At 38.8% G+C, this 19,105-nt stretch overlaps 1 protein-coding gene across 2 annotated transcripts in view; it reads left to right on the forward strand.

Moving 5' to 3' along the window:
• Positions 1-18,170, forward strand: part of LYPLAL1 (lysophospholipase like 1) — a 32,502-nt gene extending 14,332 nt beyond the window's left edge. The window contains exons 3-6 of one of the 2 annotated variants that reach the window (XM_058669191.1): positions 2,466-2,635; positions 14,132-14,247; positions 15,085-15,311; positions 18,071-18,170. In XM_058669191.1, the coding sequence (XP_058525174.1) occupies positions 2,466-2,635; positions 14,132-14,247; positions 15,085-15,303 (505 nt within the window). In that variant the 3' untranslated portion in view covers positions 15,304-15,311; positions 18,071-18,170. Of the gene's footprint in view, positions 1-2,465; positions 2,636-14,131; positions 14,248-15,084; positions 15,412-18,070 lie in introns of those variants that run through there. The other variant, XM_004578632.4, reaches the window with a different exon arrangement.
• The last annotated feature ends 935 nt before the right edge of the window (positions 18,171-19,105 follow it).

The following is a 19,105-nucleotide window of genomic DNA, read 5'->3' on the forward strand; positions in this document are numbered from 1 at the left end:
AAAAAAGATGCATGCAGTATAACCCCAATATGTGAAAACATGTCTGCATATGTCTTTAATGTAGCATTGTTATTAGTGACCAAAACTGGAGTACCAAATGAATGACGGTTATGGAAGCTGTATTTTCCAGATTTGATAGGGTGGAGCAGTGATTTGAAGGAGAGAGGGGAAGAGGAACAGAGAAATGAGCAAAAAGTAGTATTTATATGATTAACATCAAAAGCACAAATATCAGCCCCAGGTTTTGTGGTCATTCAGGGAGTAAGCCAGTGAATACAAGACTGAATCAGTCTCTCTCCCTCTTTCTCTTCCTATCTCTGTGCCTTTCAGATAAATAAAACAATATATATGGTTATCTATATACATCCCATACTTGTAATATGTATCTACATAAAGTATGGAAAATGTTGTTATAGTATTACTCAGATTGTCATCATGTACATCCAAATTTTAGAAGCTGTGTGCAAAGTAATGTTTATCTAATGGTTCTATGTGAGCATATAAACAGAAGATCCCCTGTACATGAATTTTCCTTCAGTTGAGTCACAGCACCTTGCTTGGTTCCAAGTTTCTTTCAGCTTCACTGGGAAGCTTACCAGAAACAATTCCTTCTGACGCGCAGGCTCCTAATGTTGGAGCAATTGTTTTGGAGTGGCATGATCAATACGGAGAAGTGCTGTGGTTCTGGTCCTGTCAGCACTACCTGTTGGTGCTGAAGATCACATACTTCTCAAGGGCTGAGGGAATGGAGCATTGCTACCTCCTAGGATTTGTGGAAGTTCTACAGAATTTCCCAGTAGAGAAATTACAAGAAATCAGTCAGGCATGAACATTTTCTGTTGAATCTAGCTGCACTTTGCATGCTTTTTCTTGACTGATTTTGGAGAGAGATGCTATACAAGACTACCTGAGTTGGCAAAATACTGGAAGTGCTGGTATAGGAAGAATTGTGCAACTGCAATCATCAAAGTGAAAAGTTTATTTCTTGTTACTGGTTTGTATCTCTTTGAAATCAAACTGAGCCTTTTGACTGTTTTCTTAGGTAAAACAATTTTTTTTTAGCACTCTGTGAAGAGAAAAAAGGGATTACCATGTGATAATCTGTATCTTTTGTCCAAATTTCTTTTCCCTTTCCTTTAGAAAGCCTTTATTTTACATAATTACCTAATATGAATAGATGTCAAGAAACTTCTGGAAAATGGAATTAAATGATACATTTACTTCGGTGCAAAAGAAAATGTGTGATCCATGTGTAGGTTTTTAACAATGCATGTTTTCCAAGAGCATTTCACAGTTACAGACTTTCAAATTTTTGTTTCTTTACGTTCATTTCATTCAAGAGTCAAAGAATGAGGGAGAAACACACAAGGAAATCTTCATCTGCTGATTCACTCCCCAAGTGCCCATAAGAGCCACATCTTGGCCAGGCTGCAATCAGGAGACAACTCCAGCCAGTTCCTCTAAACAGGTGGCAACCTTCCACTGCCTTCCAAGCACCTTTGGAGGAAGCTGGATCGGAAATGGAGTTAGACTCCATTCCAGTCATATTAATAATCCCATGGGTTGTAATACTTCCTAAAAACAGCATTTGATTGGGCCTTCCCTAGTAGACCACAGGTGAAACTTGAAATCCTATAAATCTGTAACAGGCTACTTTTTGATTTGATAATTGTGTATGGCTCATGAATGGTGTTAACAGCTATCCAGTAGCTCTTGGCAGGAAAAAGGTTGCAAGCATCTCAAGTGATGACTTTCACCTCCCATGCTACCATGCCCACATTGTGTCCTCCAGAACTTTTTTTTTTTTAAGATTTATTTTATTTTTATTGGAAAGGCAGATTTACGGAGAGAAGAAAAGACAGAAAGATTATCCATCCACTGATCCACTTTGCAGTGGCTGGAGTTGAGTTGTTTCAAAGCCAGTAGCCAGGAGCTTCTTCCAGGTCTCCCACATGGGTGCAGGGTCCCAAGGCTTTAGTACATTCTCTGTTGCTCTCCCTGGCCACAGGCAGAGAGCTGAATGGGAAGTGGAGCCATCTGGACATGAACCAGTATTTTTATAGAATGCTGGTGCTTGGAGGTAGAAGATTAGTCAACTGAGTCATTGTGCTGGGCCCTCCTCCAGAAACCTTTTAAAGGCAGGTAAAATCATTGATTCATGTGTGTGTGTGTGTGTGTGTGTAGCTAAGAATGTTCAGAGTACTACTTATAATGGATGGATTAAAATTACTCATAGTACTGTAACTATCTCTTTAAAAGATGGAGAGATTTATATAAAGATGTTAAGCTGGCTTTGTGAATATTGAGTCAATGTAAGTACAGGAAACTTAACTCAGTGTGCATGGGGTCTGCTTAATATGAGTTCTTCAATTTATAAAACTTACAAAATTGAAAATTATTCTTTCAAACCACTGATCTTGCAGATTTTAAACTCTTCTCTCTCTCTCTCTCTCTTTCCCAAACAGACCATATACTCCTTTGAATGGAAACATCTCCAATGTATGGTTTGACAGATTTAGGATATCTAACGACTGCCCAGAACACATTGAGTCAATTGATGTGATGTGTGAAGCACTGACTGATCTGATTGATGAGGAAGTGAAGAGCGGCATTAAGAAAAACAGGATTTTAATAGGTAAGACCTTTAGAGAAGGTAGTTTATGTTTTTTACTTTTGTCTAATTCTACCTGTTATAATATTACTTCGAAGCATTTGTATATTATTCAGCCCACTAATAGATTTATATATAAATGTTAACAGATTTAGGACTTCAAAACTACAGAATCATAGCATCATAAAAATGTAATTGATTTTCTTTTTGTATAACAACAATGTGAAAACCTCATGGTAGTTAAACTTTTTTAGTAGTTTAATTTTCTATTGCAGTATTATCACTGTCAGGTTACAAAATATTGTAATTATGTTAACTCTGTAGTTTTACTATTATTGCCATGATGGATACATAATAAAATATGCTGAAAAATTCATGAAATTTACACTCATCTGTTAGCATTGCAAAATGAGTATTTATTCATTTTTGCAATGAATACATATGTCTTTAGCCTTGTTCCCAATGTAGTAGACCATGGTTGTATGTCAGCTCTGCTTTCCAGTTCCCCTTTAATGACAGAACCTCTATCTCATTTGTACAAAACTGCTACAGGGTATAGAAAGCGTGAAAGATATAGTGGGGAGTTTTATTTAGAAATATTACTATTTCGTTTATGATGAGTTATGTCTTGATAACACTGTAAAGCAGATATTTCTATCATGTCCTAAATTACATTGATGTATACACTGAAATTCTCTAGAGACAGGGTTTGGATAATTCAATAAACTGTCTTTAAATTTCTTTTTTTTTTTTAAGATTTATTATTATTGGAAAGCTGGATATACAGAGAGGAGGAGAGACAGAGAGGAAGATCCTCCATCCAATGATTCACTCCCCAAGTGAGCTGCAACGGGCTGATGCGCGCCAATTCATTGCCAGGAACCAGGAACCTCTTCCGGGTCTCCCACGCGGGCACAGTGTCCCAATGCATTGGGCGGTCCTCTACTGCTTTCCCAGGCCACAAGCAGGAAGCTGGATGGGAAGTGGAGCTGCTGGGATTAGAACCAGCGCCCATATGGGATCCCGGTGCGTTCAAGGCGAGGACTTTAGCCACTAGGCCACGCCGCCGGGCCCAACTGTCTTTAAATTTCATATGACCTGGAATGACCCAGGAAGTTGAAGCAAAAACGGTAACTGTGATCCAGCATGCTGTATTGGATCCCCTCACATTTGTAAGGGATCTTCAACAGAAGTGGTTGTTTATGTTTATTTTATTTCCTAGAGCGTTTTTGCAATGCCTGGCACAGAACAAATGCCCAGAAAGTCTGTAATAAGTGGTATAACTTGATCAGTAAATTGTAGATTTAAACAATTAAGAATGCTTTGAATTCAAAGGACGAATAGATCACATGCATTTGGGACTATTAGAAGAGTTTCCTAGCAGAAGGATGGTGGCACTTGGAATGTTCAAATTGATAGGGTTTTTACCATTGTTTTTAGAAATCTCGGTGTAAGCAGTGTGCAGGCGCAGTGAAGTAGAAATAGGGAGAGTAGTGCCTGCTGTTTCTGTCCGTGTGGACGCGAGTTTGGTGGATGCCTGGAAGGCACCCTGTGGCTCCTGACAGACTGCGAGACCAAGGAGCACACAGCAGTGGCGATAACAAAGTGGCTTCCAATCTGCAGCCAGACACTTCCCTGCTGGCACACAAACTACTCACGCTAAATTGATTCATGCACATAAAGAGAGCAGGTTTCATGTATACAGTTTGAACAACAATGATCCTTTCACCTTTGCTGCTCCTTCATTTCTTATTTTTCTGTAAGTCTTTGTGCTGACGGGCTTTCAGTTTACCATCACAAACTTAATCGTCCATTAAATAAAGAATTCAGCAAGTAGTAAACAGATGACTGTTCCTCAGGAGAGTAGACAGGACGGTAAACAATCATCAGCTCTCAAGATGTCAGTTTGTTGTATACAGCAAATGTCTCATCTCTAAAGTGGGAATGTTAATACAGTCCTCTCTTCCAAGATGGTGCTTTTAAACAATTTGATACATTCTAGACTCTCAATAAATGTTTCCTTCAGTCCTCCTCACCTTTGTCCCCTGGGTATAATATACCTCTCCTGAGTAGGTCGTGAATATTTCCCTCTCTTGAACTTAGGTGAATATCCAGACATTTTAATTCTATTTTTTTATAATGTGCTTTTCCCACTTTTTAAAATCATTTAATTATATGATTCATCTGTAATTTTAGTTTTTACCACATTTTGACTGATTAAAATTTAAGTGCATTAACCACATTTTAATGCAAGGATTCAATGGGAAATCAAATAAAAAATGTATATGAGAGTCAAACAATTCTTATTAAACATGTATGCACACTCAGACAAATATATTCACAGCTCAGAGTCAAGAGTAAGATTATATTATTGCAGCCTGTGTTGTGGCAGAGCAGGTTGGCTTCCACTTGTGATGTTGGTGTCCCCAACGGCTGCCAATTCAAGTTCTGGCTGCTCCACTTACAATCCAGCTCCCTGCTAATTTGCCTGGGACGCCACAGAAGACACTTGGGCCCCTAACCCCATATGGAAGATTCAAATGAGGCTTCAGGCTCCAGCCCCCACCTGTTACAGACTTGGCCATCAGGATCATTTTGGAAGTGACCCAACAGATGGAAGAATCTCTGTTTTTCTCTCCTCCAGCCTCAGCATTTCTGCCGTACAAATAAATAAAAACTAAAACTTTTTAAAGAAAGAGATTATACCAGTCAGAAATTTAGTTATAGGGGCTGCTCCACTTCCATTTCAGCTCTCTGTTGATTGCTGGAAAAGGCAGCAGAAGATGGCGCAGGTGTTTAGGCCCCTACCACCCAGCTGGGAAACCCAGATGGAACTCTTGTTCCCTGGCTACAGCCTATCTCAGCACTGGCTCCCATGGCCATCTGTGGAGTGAACCAGTTGATAGGTGATCTCTCTCTTAGTAGTTTGTTCTTGGAACAAGAAAGTAAATCTTTTAAAGAAAATTGATTGTAGTGGGAAAAATAGAAATATAAAATTAGAAAAGTTATTCTAATAGATGCAAAAAAATTTTATCATTATTCATATTGTTTTTTTGTTTGATCATATTTTCAATTTCATGTCAAATGGAGTTTACTAATGGAACCCTGTCTCAGATTATATGGCTTTTTAAACAAAACTGCTGTCTACATGTGATGTGTGAGCCCATTCTGTGTAATTTTAGTGATATTTTTGTTATGTTAATTCAGACTTGCATGCTTATTTTCAATAATATATGCTATTTGATCTTTCCAAGTGTCTATCCAGCTTGGTTAGGTTGAAAATAACATTTCCCATCCTAAATTTTATTTCCAAACTGCTAATGCAAATTTTAAATGCTGTAATACTAAAAGTATCTCAGAGAATTGACAATCCAGTGAGAGATGTTTTAAGTAAAATATTTGAATGCCAAGTAGTTGTTATTGTAGAAGTGTATGAAAGGCACAGTGTAAGCCATGAAGGGAGAAGTCAGCCCTGGAGTTGGAGGGTGCTTCATAGAAGAGGTGACCAGTGACGTTCCATCTCCCCCAGAATGAGGAACAGTAAATAGAGAAATCTGTCCATGAAAGCAAGCCAGGGGCACATCAGATTCTCCCTGAAGGTGGCAGTTAGGTACTCATCCAGTGCCAGCATCACAGAATTACAGAGTACTGTGACTGAAAATGCAGTTTAGAAGAATTATTGCTGATTCACGCTGGAGGTCTGACTCCTGAGTCTGAAGGATGTAACAGCACACAGGTGAATGTAACGGAATGATGAAAAGACTGAATTGACACATAGAGGGGTTTTTTATTTTTTAAATTAATTACATTGTATTATGTGACACAGTTTCATAGGCTCTGGGATTCCCCCAACCCCTCCCCCTGCCTCCCCCCCCCATGGTGGATTCCTCCACCTTGTTGCAGTATTACAGATCATATTCAGTTGAGAGTCTTTCATTGCAAGCATATACCAAGCAAAGAGTCCAGCATCTAATTGTCCAGATGGTTTCTTGGGGAGACCATCTCTGGTCTGAAGGCAGAGCTGGCAGAATATCATCCTGATCAATAAAAAGCCCCAACTTAACATCAACGACAATTTACAACATTATGAAATTAATTGTCATGGTATTGAGTAACCAATATATTACAAGATGCAAGTTCTCAACCACATCCTGTGACTATTTCATTGACATTTTGATTTTAGCTTATATACAATCAGCTTCTATACACCTTAAAATGGCTATAGGGTACTATTCAGCTGTCTCGTGTCTATCCTCATTTTAGTATTTAGCAGTCCATAGCGTTGAGGCATAATTCTACTGAACCTGGCAGATTTTAGGATAGTCTAAACTAGCTTATAACTCTAGCAAGGCATATGACAACAGTTGAGGTGTAGAACTGTTTTAGGAGGGAAATCTTCCATTCCCCAGTGAGGAGTATCTAATCTCTGTGTCCTACTTAGTAAGGTATATGGGAATCCACGCTGACTGTATCCTGTCTGGTTCCAAGCTTTCCTTATTGTTCTCTGTCTATTCTGATTGTGTTTGTTGGTTGGTTGGTTGGTTGGTTTTGGGGGAGGGGGCTCTGGAGCGACCCTGATGATCATTACAAGAGAGGGTGGGGATCCACAGTTGGAACTAAGTAAGGACCAGAGAAAGCTCCTCTCCTGAGTCCCAAAGGAAGTTTGCTGTTCTTCTGTGTCTACGGACTGCTAAGGGCTCCTACCTGTTGTTCCGATAACCTTGGGTCCTGTGAGGAAGGATTTGGGCTTCTTCCATCCCATGTGGTAGATCCCAACAGGGGTGGGTGACCTCAGAGTTCTCAGCCTCCGAAGGCGCTCCAATTCCCAGTGGTCTCTTTGGCAGTTGGAATTTAGTCCTTGGTGTCCGTACTGATAGTCTTCTTGTAGATCCAGGGGTCTCCAGAGTTGGGATACAAGCCTCCTCCTGTCCACCTGCTCCACTCTAGGGTCTCCCCCCCCCCCCACTCTGTGCATATGACCTCCTATTAAGAGGTTGTCAGGGGCTCGGCAGCGTGGCCTAGTGGCTAAGGTCCTCGCCTTGATCCCATATGGCCGCTGGTTCTAATTCCGGCAGCTCCACTTCCTCGCTGTCTCTCCTCCTCTCAGTATATCTGACTTTGTAATAAAAATAAAAATAAATCTTAAAAAAAAAAGAGGTTGTCAGGATCACTCTTGATTCCCCCTATATGTCTTTGTAGTTTTACTATTGTCTAATGCTGATTCAAGTCTGTTGTCTATGAGTTACCTGTTACGTTCCTGATAGGTTATACTTCACGTCATCCTTACATACTCTAAGGAGATGGGAGACTTCTCTGCCCTCCCGCCCCATACCGAGTAGCATTGGGTCTTAAAATTATAATATGTTTTACAATTCTTTGATGTAGGTCATAAGCAGTCTGACTCACATTGGCTGTTGGTTCATTGGTTACATCACAATATCATTGCATTTGGTACAGGCTGTCTGAGGTTGAAATGCTATTACAATTTACAGACACATAGAGTTTTAAGATTTTTGGAGTAGAGTAATAGTAAGGTAGTAAGAGAATTATTGTTGAATACAGAGGATTGGCTATGAAACAAAATGCATTTTTTAAAGGATTTATTTGCCTGAAAGGCTGAATAAGCTGGGAGGGTGGCAGAAGGATGTTTCATCTTCAGGTTTCTTCCCTGAGGACCCCGATGGCCAGCTGGGCTAAGCCACAGCCAGGAGCCAGAAGCTCCATCTGGTTCTCCCACAAGGCTAGCAGGGCCCAAGTACTTGAGCCCTTATCTGCTGCTTGCTCAGGTGATGAGCAGAGAGGGTTAGATCAGAAGCATAGTATTGAGGGATTCAAGGTCGCATTCTGGAATGGGACAGAAACATTGGAAGTGGCAGCTTAACCAGCTGTGCCACAAAGCCAGCCCCCAGTTTTTTGGTTTTCTAAGTTTTCTACAGTGGACATGTATTGCCTTCTTAGTAGAACTAATAAATGTTTGTTGAGACGAGGAGAGCCGAGCAGTTTCACTGCCCTCCCATCTATGATGCAGAGAATGTTCAGTGAAGCGATGGATGTTCCTCGGAGACATTTCATGTATTCTCATTATTTACATCTTTAAGAACATAAGAAAAAACATTGTTGTGCATGTATACCACATGTGACTATAGAAATTATTGTAAAGCCCAGGGCACATGCATAGGCTAAAACTGCAGTTTAATCAGTGGCAGAGCTAGGATTCAAAACCTGTATTCTGTGAAAAGTTTTAATGATATTAAGCTATCCTGTGTTTTTCTAACTCTGTTAGCAGATATTCCTGTAGGCAGAATACAAGCACATTTCAGTTAGTCCATTTTCTCTCTGTCCAAAATCCATCTTAAACCCTTCCTCCTAGTGTGTTTCTGGATACTTTGAGAAATCAAGATGGAGAAGTATATATTATTTTTTGTGTACTGTTGTGATTAGAAAGTGCATATGATAATAGTAATCTTACATTACTTGGCATTTATGTAACATGTAAGTTTTAAACCTGCTGTTAAATAACATGGTGTTTGTGTTCAGTCTAAATTATAGTTACTTTCATATGCATCATTCTTAAACTCTGCAACAGGCAAAATAGGATATCATTATTCTCATTTCAGAGATGAAGAAAATAAATTCCAAGAGATGGCTACTGGCCACTGTAGAGTTGGGACTAGAACTCGGCTCTTTCGACTTAGACAACCTTGTGCTATGATCAGATTCCTTTTTTGGCCACTAGGTGGTGATAATTTGTTAAGAGAAAATATTAATATAATTTAAGTTTGACTTTAATTTAAGATGTATAGAACCTAACAGATGACATGGGCAGATCATCAGAATTTTGAAGCATGGAGTAGCAAATGTTTCCGAAGCTGCACCTACGTAATTTATATGGATGATACAAATATTCTGTCCTACAATATGTGGTTAAGAGAACCATGGTCCCTTAATGAGATTAAATGTTCTGTAACCATTAAATACCATTTATACACAAATAGAAGGAGTATATGTTCAATTAAGATAATTGTGAAGTTTCATAATTTCAAGTATATTAAAGAAAAAGTTAAGATATACATGTACAGTGAGATTGATTGTTAAAATTTTTGAAGAACATCTCCAAATTTTATTTGAGTTGTAAGATTTCATATGACTCATTTTCTTTGTTTGGATCTAAATGGTAGAAACACTTATTGAGTACATGTGTACTATTTTATTAATTTTACAATAATATGGAAGATGAGAATTAAAAGGTCTTTGGAATCCTCAAGAAAAATATAACACTGAAATTTCCACACTTGCCTCATCCTTAAAATATGTGTTGTTCTGATACCCAGCTGGTAGCTAGAACTGGAAAATTGCTTTCTGCTTTGTTTGAACATATGTAGTTTTTAATTAAACAACTTTTTTCAGTGACAGTTATCAGGCTTTAAAATGCTTGAAAGTAGTGTTGTGATAGTTTTCCACAGAGCAAAGTAACTTTATCCTACAAATTTTGAGAGGAAATATCTGAATAAATGCAATAAGGAATGGATAAGGTGTGTTCCCAAATCATTGAGGCTTTGAGTGCCTTTAAGGCTAAAGAACAGACATAATATAATAGAAATAGAAGAAATTTAAAATGTGAAGAAATGTTTGGGATCACGATAGATTTTTATTACATGTTTATAGTCCTATTCAGCTGATATAAAAAATTATTTTTTCTTCAGATTTTGCTTTCAAATAGAGTATCTTAACTCTCCCAGAGTAGTTTTTTTATACAGATTGTTTCTGTTTTATTTTATATAAAGAGTTCATAAAACCAAGTTTATTGTTTTTTAACATGTTTTAGTTAGCTTGTTAATCTTAAATATATGTTGAAACTTTAACTCTTGACATTTAAATACTTAGCCAGCAACTATAAATATCCATTATAGCCATTACCCACAATGAATTTACTATTTGCTATTTACCTTCTGAACAGTATTATTTTTATATTAGATTTTAAACTCTCAGATGGAAAATTGAATTCAAATGACTAGTTCTTTGTGTTAAATTTTCTTCCATTAAGAAAAAAATATATACAAAGTCCCTTCTCATGGTAGTATCCATGCTTAAGGTTACTGTGTTGTCAAAGAGGCCCAATGAAAAACTGCAGGTTATCTCACAGGATTATTAATGCATAAGGGACTTAGATTAAATCTTAAAATAATAAGATTTCCATAACTTCATTTTTCTTCATTGTAACTTACAAGAATTGAGAGTGAGGTTGAATTTACTCATGTTCATAATGACACTTCATGGGTGAAGTAAATGGTTTCCTATTTTTTTTAAGTTTGGCTGGTCCCATTAAGGCATCTTGAAGCCACATAAATTGAGTTCCTAGGTTAATAAAAATGAAGCATGGGGGTAATTGCTTTATGAAATCTTCTTAAAATTTTAATGTGTTTTTCTTAGTTATCTATCTAATCTATAGTTTCATATTTTAATTCATCCTTTAATGCATGGTTTTAAAAAACCCTGCTAAACAAGCACTGAGTTGGCGTGGTGTGCCAGGCACTGTGGAAAGGGGACGCCATCTCAGCTGAATGTCAGAGACCCTGTTCAGCTGGCCACCACTCCAGCAAAACCTGGTGTTTGAAAGAGGAACAAATGCTTACCATAATGATTTTAAAACCCAGAAAACGAATTTGTATGCAGCAAATTAAAATTTGATCATTTTATTTCAAAATGCATTTGCTTTTTAAACCCACACAATATTATACGGAAGCAAGGAGAAATTTATGACAAGAATTGTGTCAAAGAAACCAATAAAGCTTAGAATTCCTTCTGAATATTTAGGGTAAGTGTTTACTGCCAGAATTACTAATCCTGTTCATGGCAGGCATTTCATATCCAGATGGGACATGCCAAGCATTTGTTAATGCGCAGACTCATGAATAGCCAAAGGACAGCTAACTTTGGAGGAATCTCATGAACATACCTAAATACTGTATGCAGTTTTACAATCTGTACGCTTCTTCCACTCACACCTAGTTTATTCATGAACCTGTAATTGGGTGTGCCTGCATCTGGAAGTGTTGGGGGGTATTTTGAAAGAGACTTTTGGGTGCTTGTTTTTATTCATGGTGAGCATATTACTCATGAGACTCTCCAAGTTCTGGGATGTTAAAAACTAGATATTGGCGCAATAGTTACTCTGCGTTGTTGCTATTTTTTTATTGCCTCCTTTCTAAAAATCTAAACTTCGCAATGCTGCTTATCCTTTATGATGTTCTTGTATCTTTAATCCAAAATACTTTCACGTATGCCTACCTTAGATTAGGTGGTCTCATTTTAATAAACTTGGGACGATGACAGGAAGTACATTAAACTCCTTTGCGAGAACACAGGATTGCCGAAGTCCTACCTGTACGCCTTAGATTCGGGTGCAGTCTCAACCATGTCACCTGAGTTCCTTGGGCCTCGGCTCTTGCTGTGTATAAAAGAAGGATACTGGAGTAAATACAAATTTACAGTGGCTAAATGCTCAGCTTTATACTTTGTTAAGTGAAGTAAAGCAGTAGGCTGGAAATTAAGCTATCTGAATTCCAAACCAAAGTATTTATTTATATTTCTGTAAGTGTGCAGCCGCATGATTTATTTTCTGTATTTATATGCTCTTGAAATCTAAATGATGTATCTTTTAACGCTCAGTCAAGCTTAGGAATGGCATTCTTAGTCCCCGTCTTCGAGTCAGGCCGGAAACCACATTGGCTTGGCAGCTGCCAGGTCACACTCCTGTCTCTGCCTTCCTGTTCACTGGCTTTCCTCACCCCAGACCCCCTGAAGGGGAGGACTCCTCCAGTGGTCATGAGTATTTTCCCCATAAAAGATGATAAAGATTATGTCAGCTAACTAAATGGTTCTTTCAAACTCTGTTTTAAAGAACAGCATATATGCATATATACATGTTTTCATTTTTATGATACCATCATAAGGCAGTTTCCAAAATATAGAATTGTCCAAAAGATGTTGGAATGAGCCCAGCAGAGTTTTGATCATCTGTCCTAATCCAAAGACCACTAAGCACTGAACATTTGGCAGACATGGGATGACTCTTCATGGAGCTCCACAGCGCGGCCCAGAGGACAAAAGGTGCATGCTAGTAGTGGTAGTTGTGGTGTAATCTTTCTAGCAAATTGTGAGTAGACATTCAAGGATTAACCAGGGGCCAGCACTGTGGCATTAGTATTTGGTGAAAGAGGCAGAGATGCTTAAAATAAATAATTAAATCAACAAATGCAATAAATAAATTAATTAATTAATTAGATGATGCTTTTAAAATACTAACTAAAAATAATAATTATTATTAAAATAATTTTAAAAGGACTCTCTCAATGTTAAGAGCCAAGACTAGGATCTAGGGTGGCTCATGCAAAGAAGCTCTTGTTCTTTAACCACGGGGTTTTTGCTGAGATGTAAATAGAATGCATAGTCAAAAACTAATACATAACAATGCTTAAAACTTATTTTTTTTTCCCTTGGGCCCAGTGCAATGGCTCAGTAGCTGAATGCTCTCCTTGCATGTGCTGGGATCCCATATGGGCACAGGTTCATGTCCTGATTGCTCCATTTCCCATCCAGCTCCCTGGCTGTAGCCTGGAATAGTAGTGGAGGATGACCCAAAGCCTTGGGACTCTGAACCCACGTGAGAGACCCAGAAGAAGCTCCTGGCACCTGTCTTCAGATCAGCTCAACTGTGGCCACTGGAGCCACTTGGGGAGTGAACCAGCAGACAGAAGAGCTTTTGGTCTCTCCTCTCTTGGCATCTGACTTTGCAATAAATTAAATAATTTTTTAAAAAAAATCTTTATAAAGTTTAAATAAATAATTCTCACACTAACTCTTATGAGTTATGATAAGTTTTTGTGTGGTCAATATGATTACTTTGTTAAATCCTAGTCCCTCTCACAATACAATGCCAGAATTGGCAGATGGCAGTGGAATGACCTAGATGTAGCAGGTGTTTTTTCTGTGAGATGTAACATAGATGAGTTTTCGTTTCAGCACTATGTATTGTTAAAGGTCTCCAGGTACTTACATGCCTTTATGAGAGTGTCATACATGTGTTTTCTTTCTTTTTTTTTTAAGATTTATTTATTTTATTACAAAGTCAGATATACACAGAGGAGAGACAGAGAGGAAGATCTTCCGTCCGATGATTCACTCCCCAAGTGAGCCGCAGCTGGCCAGTGCGCGCCGATCCGAAACCGGGAACCAGGAACCTCCTCCAGGTCTCCCACGCGGGTGCAGTGTCCCAGTGCATTGGGCCGTCCTCGACTGCTTTCCCAGGCCACAAGCAGGGAGCTGGATGGGAAGTGGAGCTGCCAGGATTAGAACCGGCACCCATATGGGATCCCGGGGCGTTGAAGGCGAGGACTTTAGTCGCTAGGCCACGCTGCCAGGCCCCATACATGTGTTTTCATCTTACTTAATAATTTAATACCTAAGATAGCATTGCACATATTCTGCTTTCTCTGATAGGTATATTTTTGCTTATTTCAGGAGGATTTTCCATGGGCGGATGCATGGCGATGCATTTAGCGTATAGAAATCACCAAGATGTAGCAGGAGTGTTTGCTCTTTCTAGTTTTCTGAATAAAGCTTCTGCTGTTTATCAGGTAAGCTACAGATTACAAAGCAAAACAAAATTGAAAAAACATGAAACATACCTCAAAACTAAAACACAGTTGATAATTAAGCAATAAAACTTGACTTACAATCTGTTTACAATTGACGTAAGTTGAACATTCCTGGGGATTAATTGCCAAATGGCTCATACTCATTTGTTCTAACTGATCATTATTGTTCAGGGAATGTCCTATATAAAGAATATTGCGGGTGTGGCATGCTAATCTTCCACCAGTGGTGCCAGCATCCCAAATGGGCACCAGTTCAGATCTCAGTAACTCCACTGGGATCCAGTTCCCTACCAAAGACTTACGAAGACCACAGAGGAGGACCCAACCCATTGGGCTCCTGTTCCCATGTGGGAGACTCAGAAGAAGAACCTGGCCCTGTCCTGATCATTGAAGCCATTTGAGGAGTGAACCAACAGACAGAAGATCTCTCTGTCTCTTTTTTTCTCTGTAACTCTACCGTACAAGTGAAAAATAAATAAAAATTTTAAAAGAATATTGTGAAGCAAAATGTTAAAGAAGAAAGATTTTTAAAATACATATATGATACATATGTATCCTTTAGCATAATTCAAAATAATTAATAACGTACCTGATACAGACTTTGTAGCAACTTCCTAATTTATCAATATGGTATTATTGTAATGTTGAGACCATACTGCAAGAAGTAGAAAGGATACTACAAATGTATATTTAAAAAAAGAACTAGAATGAAATTTTCCCTTTGATTATGGACTTTTCCTGCCTTTCACTGGGTGCGTAAATGATTCTTTTAGGTGGAATGTGTATTAACTTCCATTTTAATGTCTTTTTCTCTAGGCTGTTAAGGAAAGTCATGGTGAACTCCCTGAATTATTTCAGTGTCATGGAACTGCAGACGAGTTAGTTCTTCATTCTTGGGGTGAAGAGACAAACTCAGAGTTAAGATCTCTAGGTGTAAGCACAAAATTTCACAGTCTTCCCAATGTTTACCATGAGCTAAACAAAACCGAGCTGGAAAAGCTGAGGTCGTGGATTCTAACCAAACTGCCAGGATAAATGGAAGGGTAACATGAATGAATCAGGATTGATTTCTCAATGGACATGTGATATCTTTGTGATAGTTTTTATTGCCAGTTATGGTGATTAATTGTAAGAAGTAACTTTGATGGTTTATGTATTATTAAAATTTCTAGCACTATAGAGTAATAATTATTGTCTATAGAGAATAATCTTACTAATAGTTGAAACTGACTTAGACAAACATCTGTACTTGTTTTCAGATACATTTTCATAAGTATTTGGAGTTTTCTGAAGTAGTTCCTAGTTTAACAGTTTAAAATAGTATAAATAAGGAGAGGGACAAGCATTTGGCACAGCAGTTAATACACCCACACTCCTTATCAGGGTGCCTGCACTTGAATTCCAGCTTCACCACCAATGTTGCAACCTACTGATGCCCACTCAGCGAGGCTGCAGGTGATACAGCTCAAATGCCAGAAACGTTGTCATCACGTTTAAGACTTGAGTTCCGCGTCCCTGGCATCAGCCTGACACCCCTCAAGATGTGTGCGAGCATTTCAGAGGTGAACCAGCAGAGGGAAGATCTCTCGCTCGCTCGCTCTTTCTCCTTACTGCTTTAAAATAAAATGAAAATTAATTTATTTGATCTAGTATCTAAAGAGAGGAGAGCTCAAAACCAGATCACGGCGAGCAATGAGAACTTTGAAGAATTAAGAGTCATGAGAATGCATGAAAGGATTCAGCATGGTATCTTTACCTTTCTTAAATTGTCATTTGAAAGATATTTGTGTTTATGCAGTTTTAGTTGGGGCATTGCTAATCTTCTAGGCTTATGATGTTTCACTTTATTTCACTGGATTTTCACAAGAGCTTTATGAAATAATCGGAGTAATTGTTAGTATGTGATGTTAGAAATAGATGTGCTAAAAAAAAAAAAAAAAAGGAATTTCACAATGTCAGGAGCCAAGACTAGAACCCAGGGCTTCTCCTGCTCAAAGAGGCTCTTGTTCTGTTAGGCCAAATCGCTGCTCTTATCCAGCTCTCAATTTTATCTCTACAATCATGTCTACCTAATCGCCAGGGTTGTTGCTGAGGCTTAAATAGAATACGTAGTCAAAAACCAATACGTAACAAGCACTCAGTAAATATTTGCTCTACAGATGGTCCTGATCTGGTTTTAGGAAGCCTTACTCATAAGGACTGAAAGATAAAATATGTTCCTGAATTGAAAGTGATAATGGTTGGTGATATCTTATACATAATCTAATTTTGTATTATTTGATGCTCACAGTATTTTTTTAAGATTTGTAAAATATCCATCATTCCAGTTCTGCAAAAAATACATATATTCCTGCTTTCATTCAATAAAATATCCTGATTTATATGTGTTGCATAAGGAAGTGGTTCATTAATTTAATTGCTGAGTACAATTCTATTGTGTGGATATGACAAAATTTCTTTATTGATTCACCAATGTAAATATTTATGGAACTTTCAGTAAGGGAATATCATAGATAAAATTAATATCTATGTATCTATGTTGTCATTTACATAATAAGTCAGAATAAAATAGGTGGATATATTTGTTGTATAGCTGTAACTCAACAGGAAGCTATACAGTTGTTTTCCAAAGGAATTGTGCTCCTTGAACTCCTACTAGGCTATATTCCAGACCTGCTTCCGCATGCTTAGGGAGGTGCTATGGCCTGGCCCGGCATGCCCCAGACTCAACTCCTGTGTACGCTGGCAGGTGCAGTGGCCTGGGGTGTCCCACCCCAGCCATAGTTCTCATGCTTACCAGTTGGTACAGCTGTAAGTATAGGATACTGCTGTGGACTCTTACTATATAGTCCCCAGACCTGGCTGTCCTGCGTGGCCATTGCGTCAGGGTCGTGGGAGACCCTCCAGACACCCTGATTGCTCCATCATTTGTCCGAGCTTTGTTCTCACATGTGAAGTGCAGTGACTTTTCTCCGTTGTTTATACCTGATCTAGCCCTCGGTTGGCTGCCCTGGCCTGTTCTAGTTTGGTGCTCAGCCAGGGTGGTGGGCAGGGGTCTCAGTGACCAGCATGGCCCTTCCCCAGCAGTGTGCACAACCATGGTCAAGCTCACTTTCTGATGCAAGACATTTTTCTGTAAATTCTTTGGATTTTCTATAAAGACCATCATCTGTAATAAATCAAGATACTTTTATTTCTTCCTTTTCCAATATGTGCTTTTCCTTTTTCTTTTTCTTAGTGTTTCGTTTTTGTTTTTGTTTTTTTTATTAACTACATTTCATTTTGTGACACAGTTTCATAGGCTCTGGAATTGCCCCAACCCCTCCCCCTGCCTCCCCCCCCATGGTGGATTCCTCCACCTTGTTGCAGTATTACAGATCATATTCAGTTGAGAGTCTTTCACTGTAAGCATATACCAAGCAAAGAGTCCAGCATCTTATTGCCCAGATACATTCAACGGTTTCTTGGGGAGACCATCTCTGGTCTGAAGGCAGAGCTGGCAGAATATCATCCCGATCAATAAAAAGCCCCAACTTAACATCAACAACAATTTACAACATTATGAAGTTAATTGTCATGGTATTGAGTAACCAATATGTTAGAAAGTGGTTTTTCTTTCCTTTCTCCCCTTTGCCTCAAACACTGTCTAAATCTCCTAGTGCTAACGTTACATGCTGAATAACTTCACATTTCTTGAATATGCATCAGTGTCCACGGGCAAGCAGGTTTCCTTTGGAGGTGTCCTCAGATGGTATCAGAGCTGCTTTTGGGGACTCCATCACTGTTCTTTCTGTTCCTTTAGGAGGCTCAGAGCTTCTTTAGCTGCTGGTTAGCGCTCCACTTAAGAGAAGGACTCTGAGCAGCATACTCTGGTTAATGAACTCAAAGCTGTCATCCTCTGAGCACCCAGCTCAGCCTGCTGCCTGGACTGGTGCTGGGTCCCCACAGGATGCTGCCACCTGAGAACTTCCCACATGGAGCTGTTGCATTCCTTGGAGATCACCTTACTATCCTCTCTTATGAAAGCATTGTTTTGTGCTGCCAAAGCCAATATCTGTGAATACTGTGAATATACGAGGATACTTCAAAAAGTTCATGGACAAATGAAATTTGAAGAGAAGTTTATATTGGTTCAAAAAACATTGAAGTGCATGCATAATTTTCTCCTAACATACATTTCCTTTGAATTTTCTCAAGATTTCCCCCAGGCATCAATTTTAAAAATTGTGTACATCGAAATAAACTTGTCTTTGCATTCTATTTTTGCACAAACTTTTAATATCCCTCCTTCACATACAGTCCTTTGTTTTCAGTTATCTCAGGTCCAAGAATAAATAGAGTCCTTGTTATTCCATCTAGTCAAAGGTAGAATTCTCTTCATTCTTTTAAAGCTTAAAATTCTAAATTTGAAAAGTAAGAGATTTGGAGCAGACGTTGTGGTCTTTCAGGCTAGTCCTCTGCCTGTGTTGTTGGCCTCCCATTTGGGCACCAATTATGATCCAGCTGCTCCAGTTGTCATCCAGCTTCCTGCTGGTGACCTGGGAAGGCAGCACAGGATGGCTCAAGTCCTTGGGACCCTGAACTGACATGGGAAACCTGCAAGAAACACATGACTCCCCAAGCTTCCGACTAGCTCAACTCTGTCCACTGCTGCATTCTGGGGATGAGCTGGTAAGTGGAAGATCTTTTTGTTTCTCTCTCTTTATGACTCTTTCAGGTAGGATAAATAAATCTTAAAAAAAAAAAAGAAAAGAAAAAGGAAAGGGACCCAGCGCGGTAGCCTAGAGGCTAAAGTCCTTGCCTTGAACGCACCAGATCCCATATGGGCGCTGGTTCT

Source organism: Ochotona princeps, chromosome 10 (assembly GCF_030435755.1).
Source record: "Ochotona princeps isolate mOchPri1 chromosome 10, mOchPri1.hap1, whole genome shotgun sequence".
NCBI lineage: Eukaryota > Metazoa > Chordata > Mammalia > Lagomorpha > Ochotonidae > Ochotona > Ochotona princeps.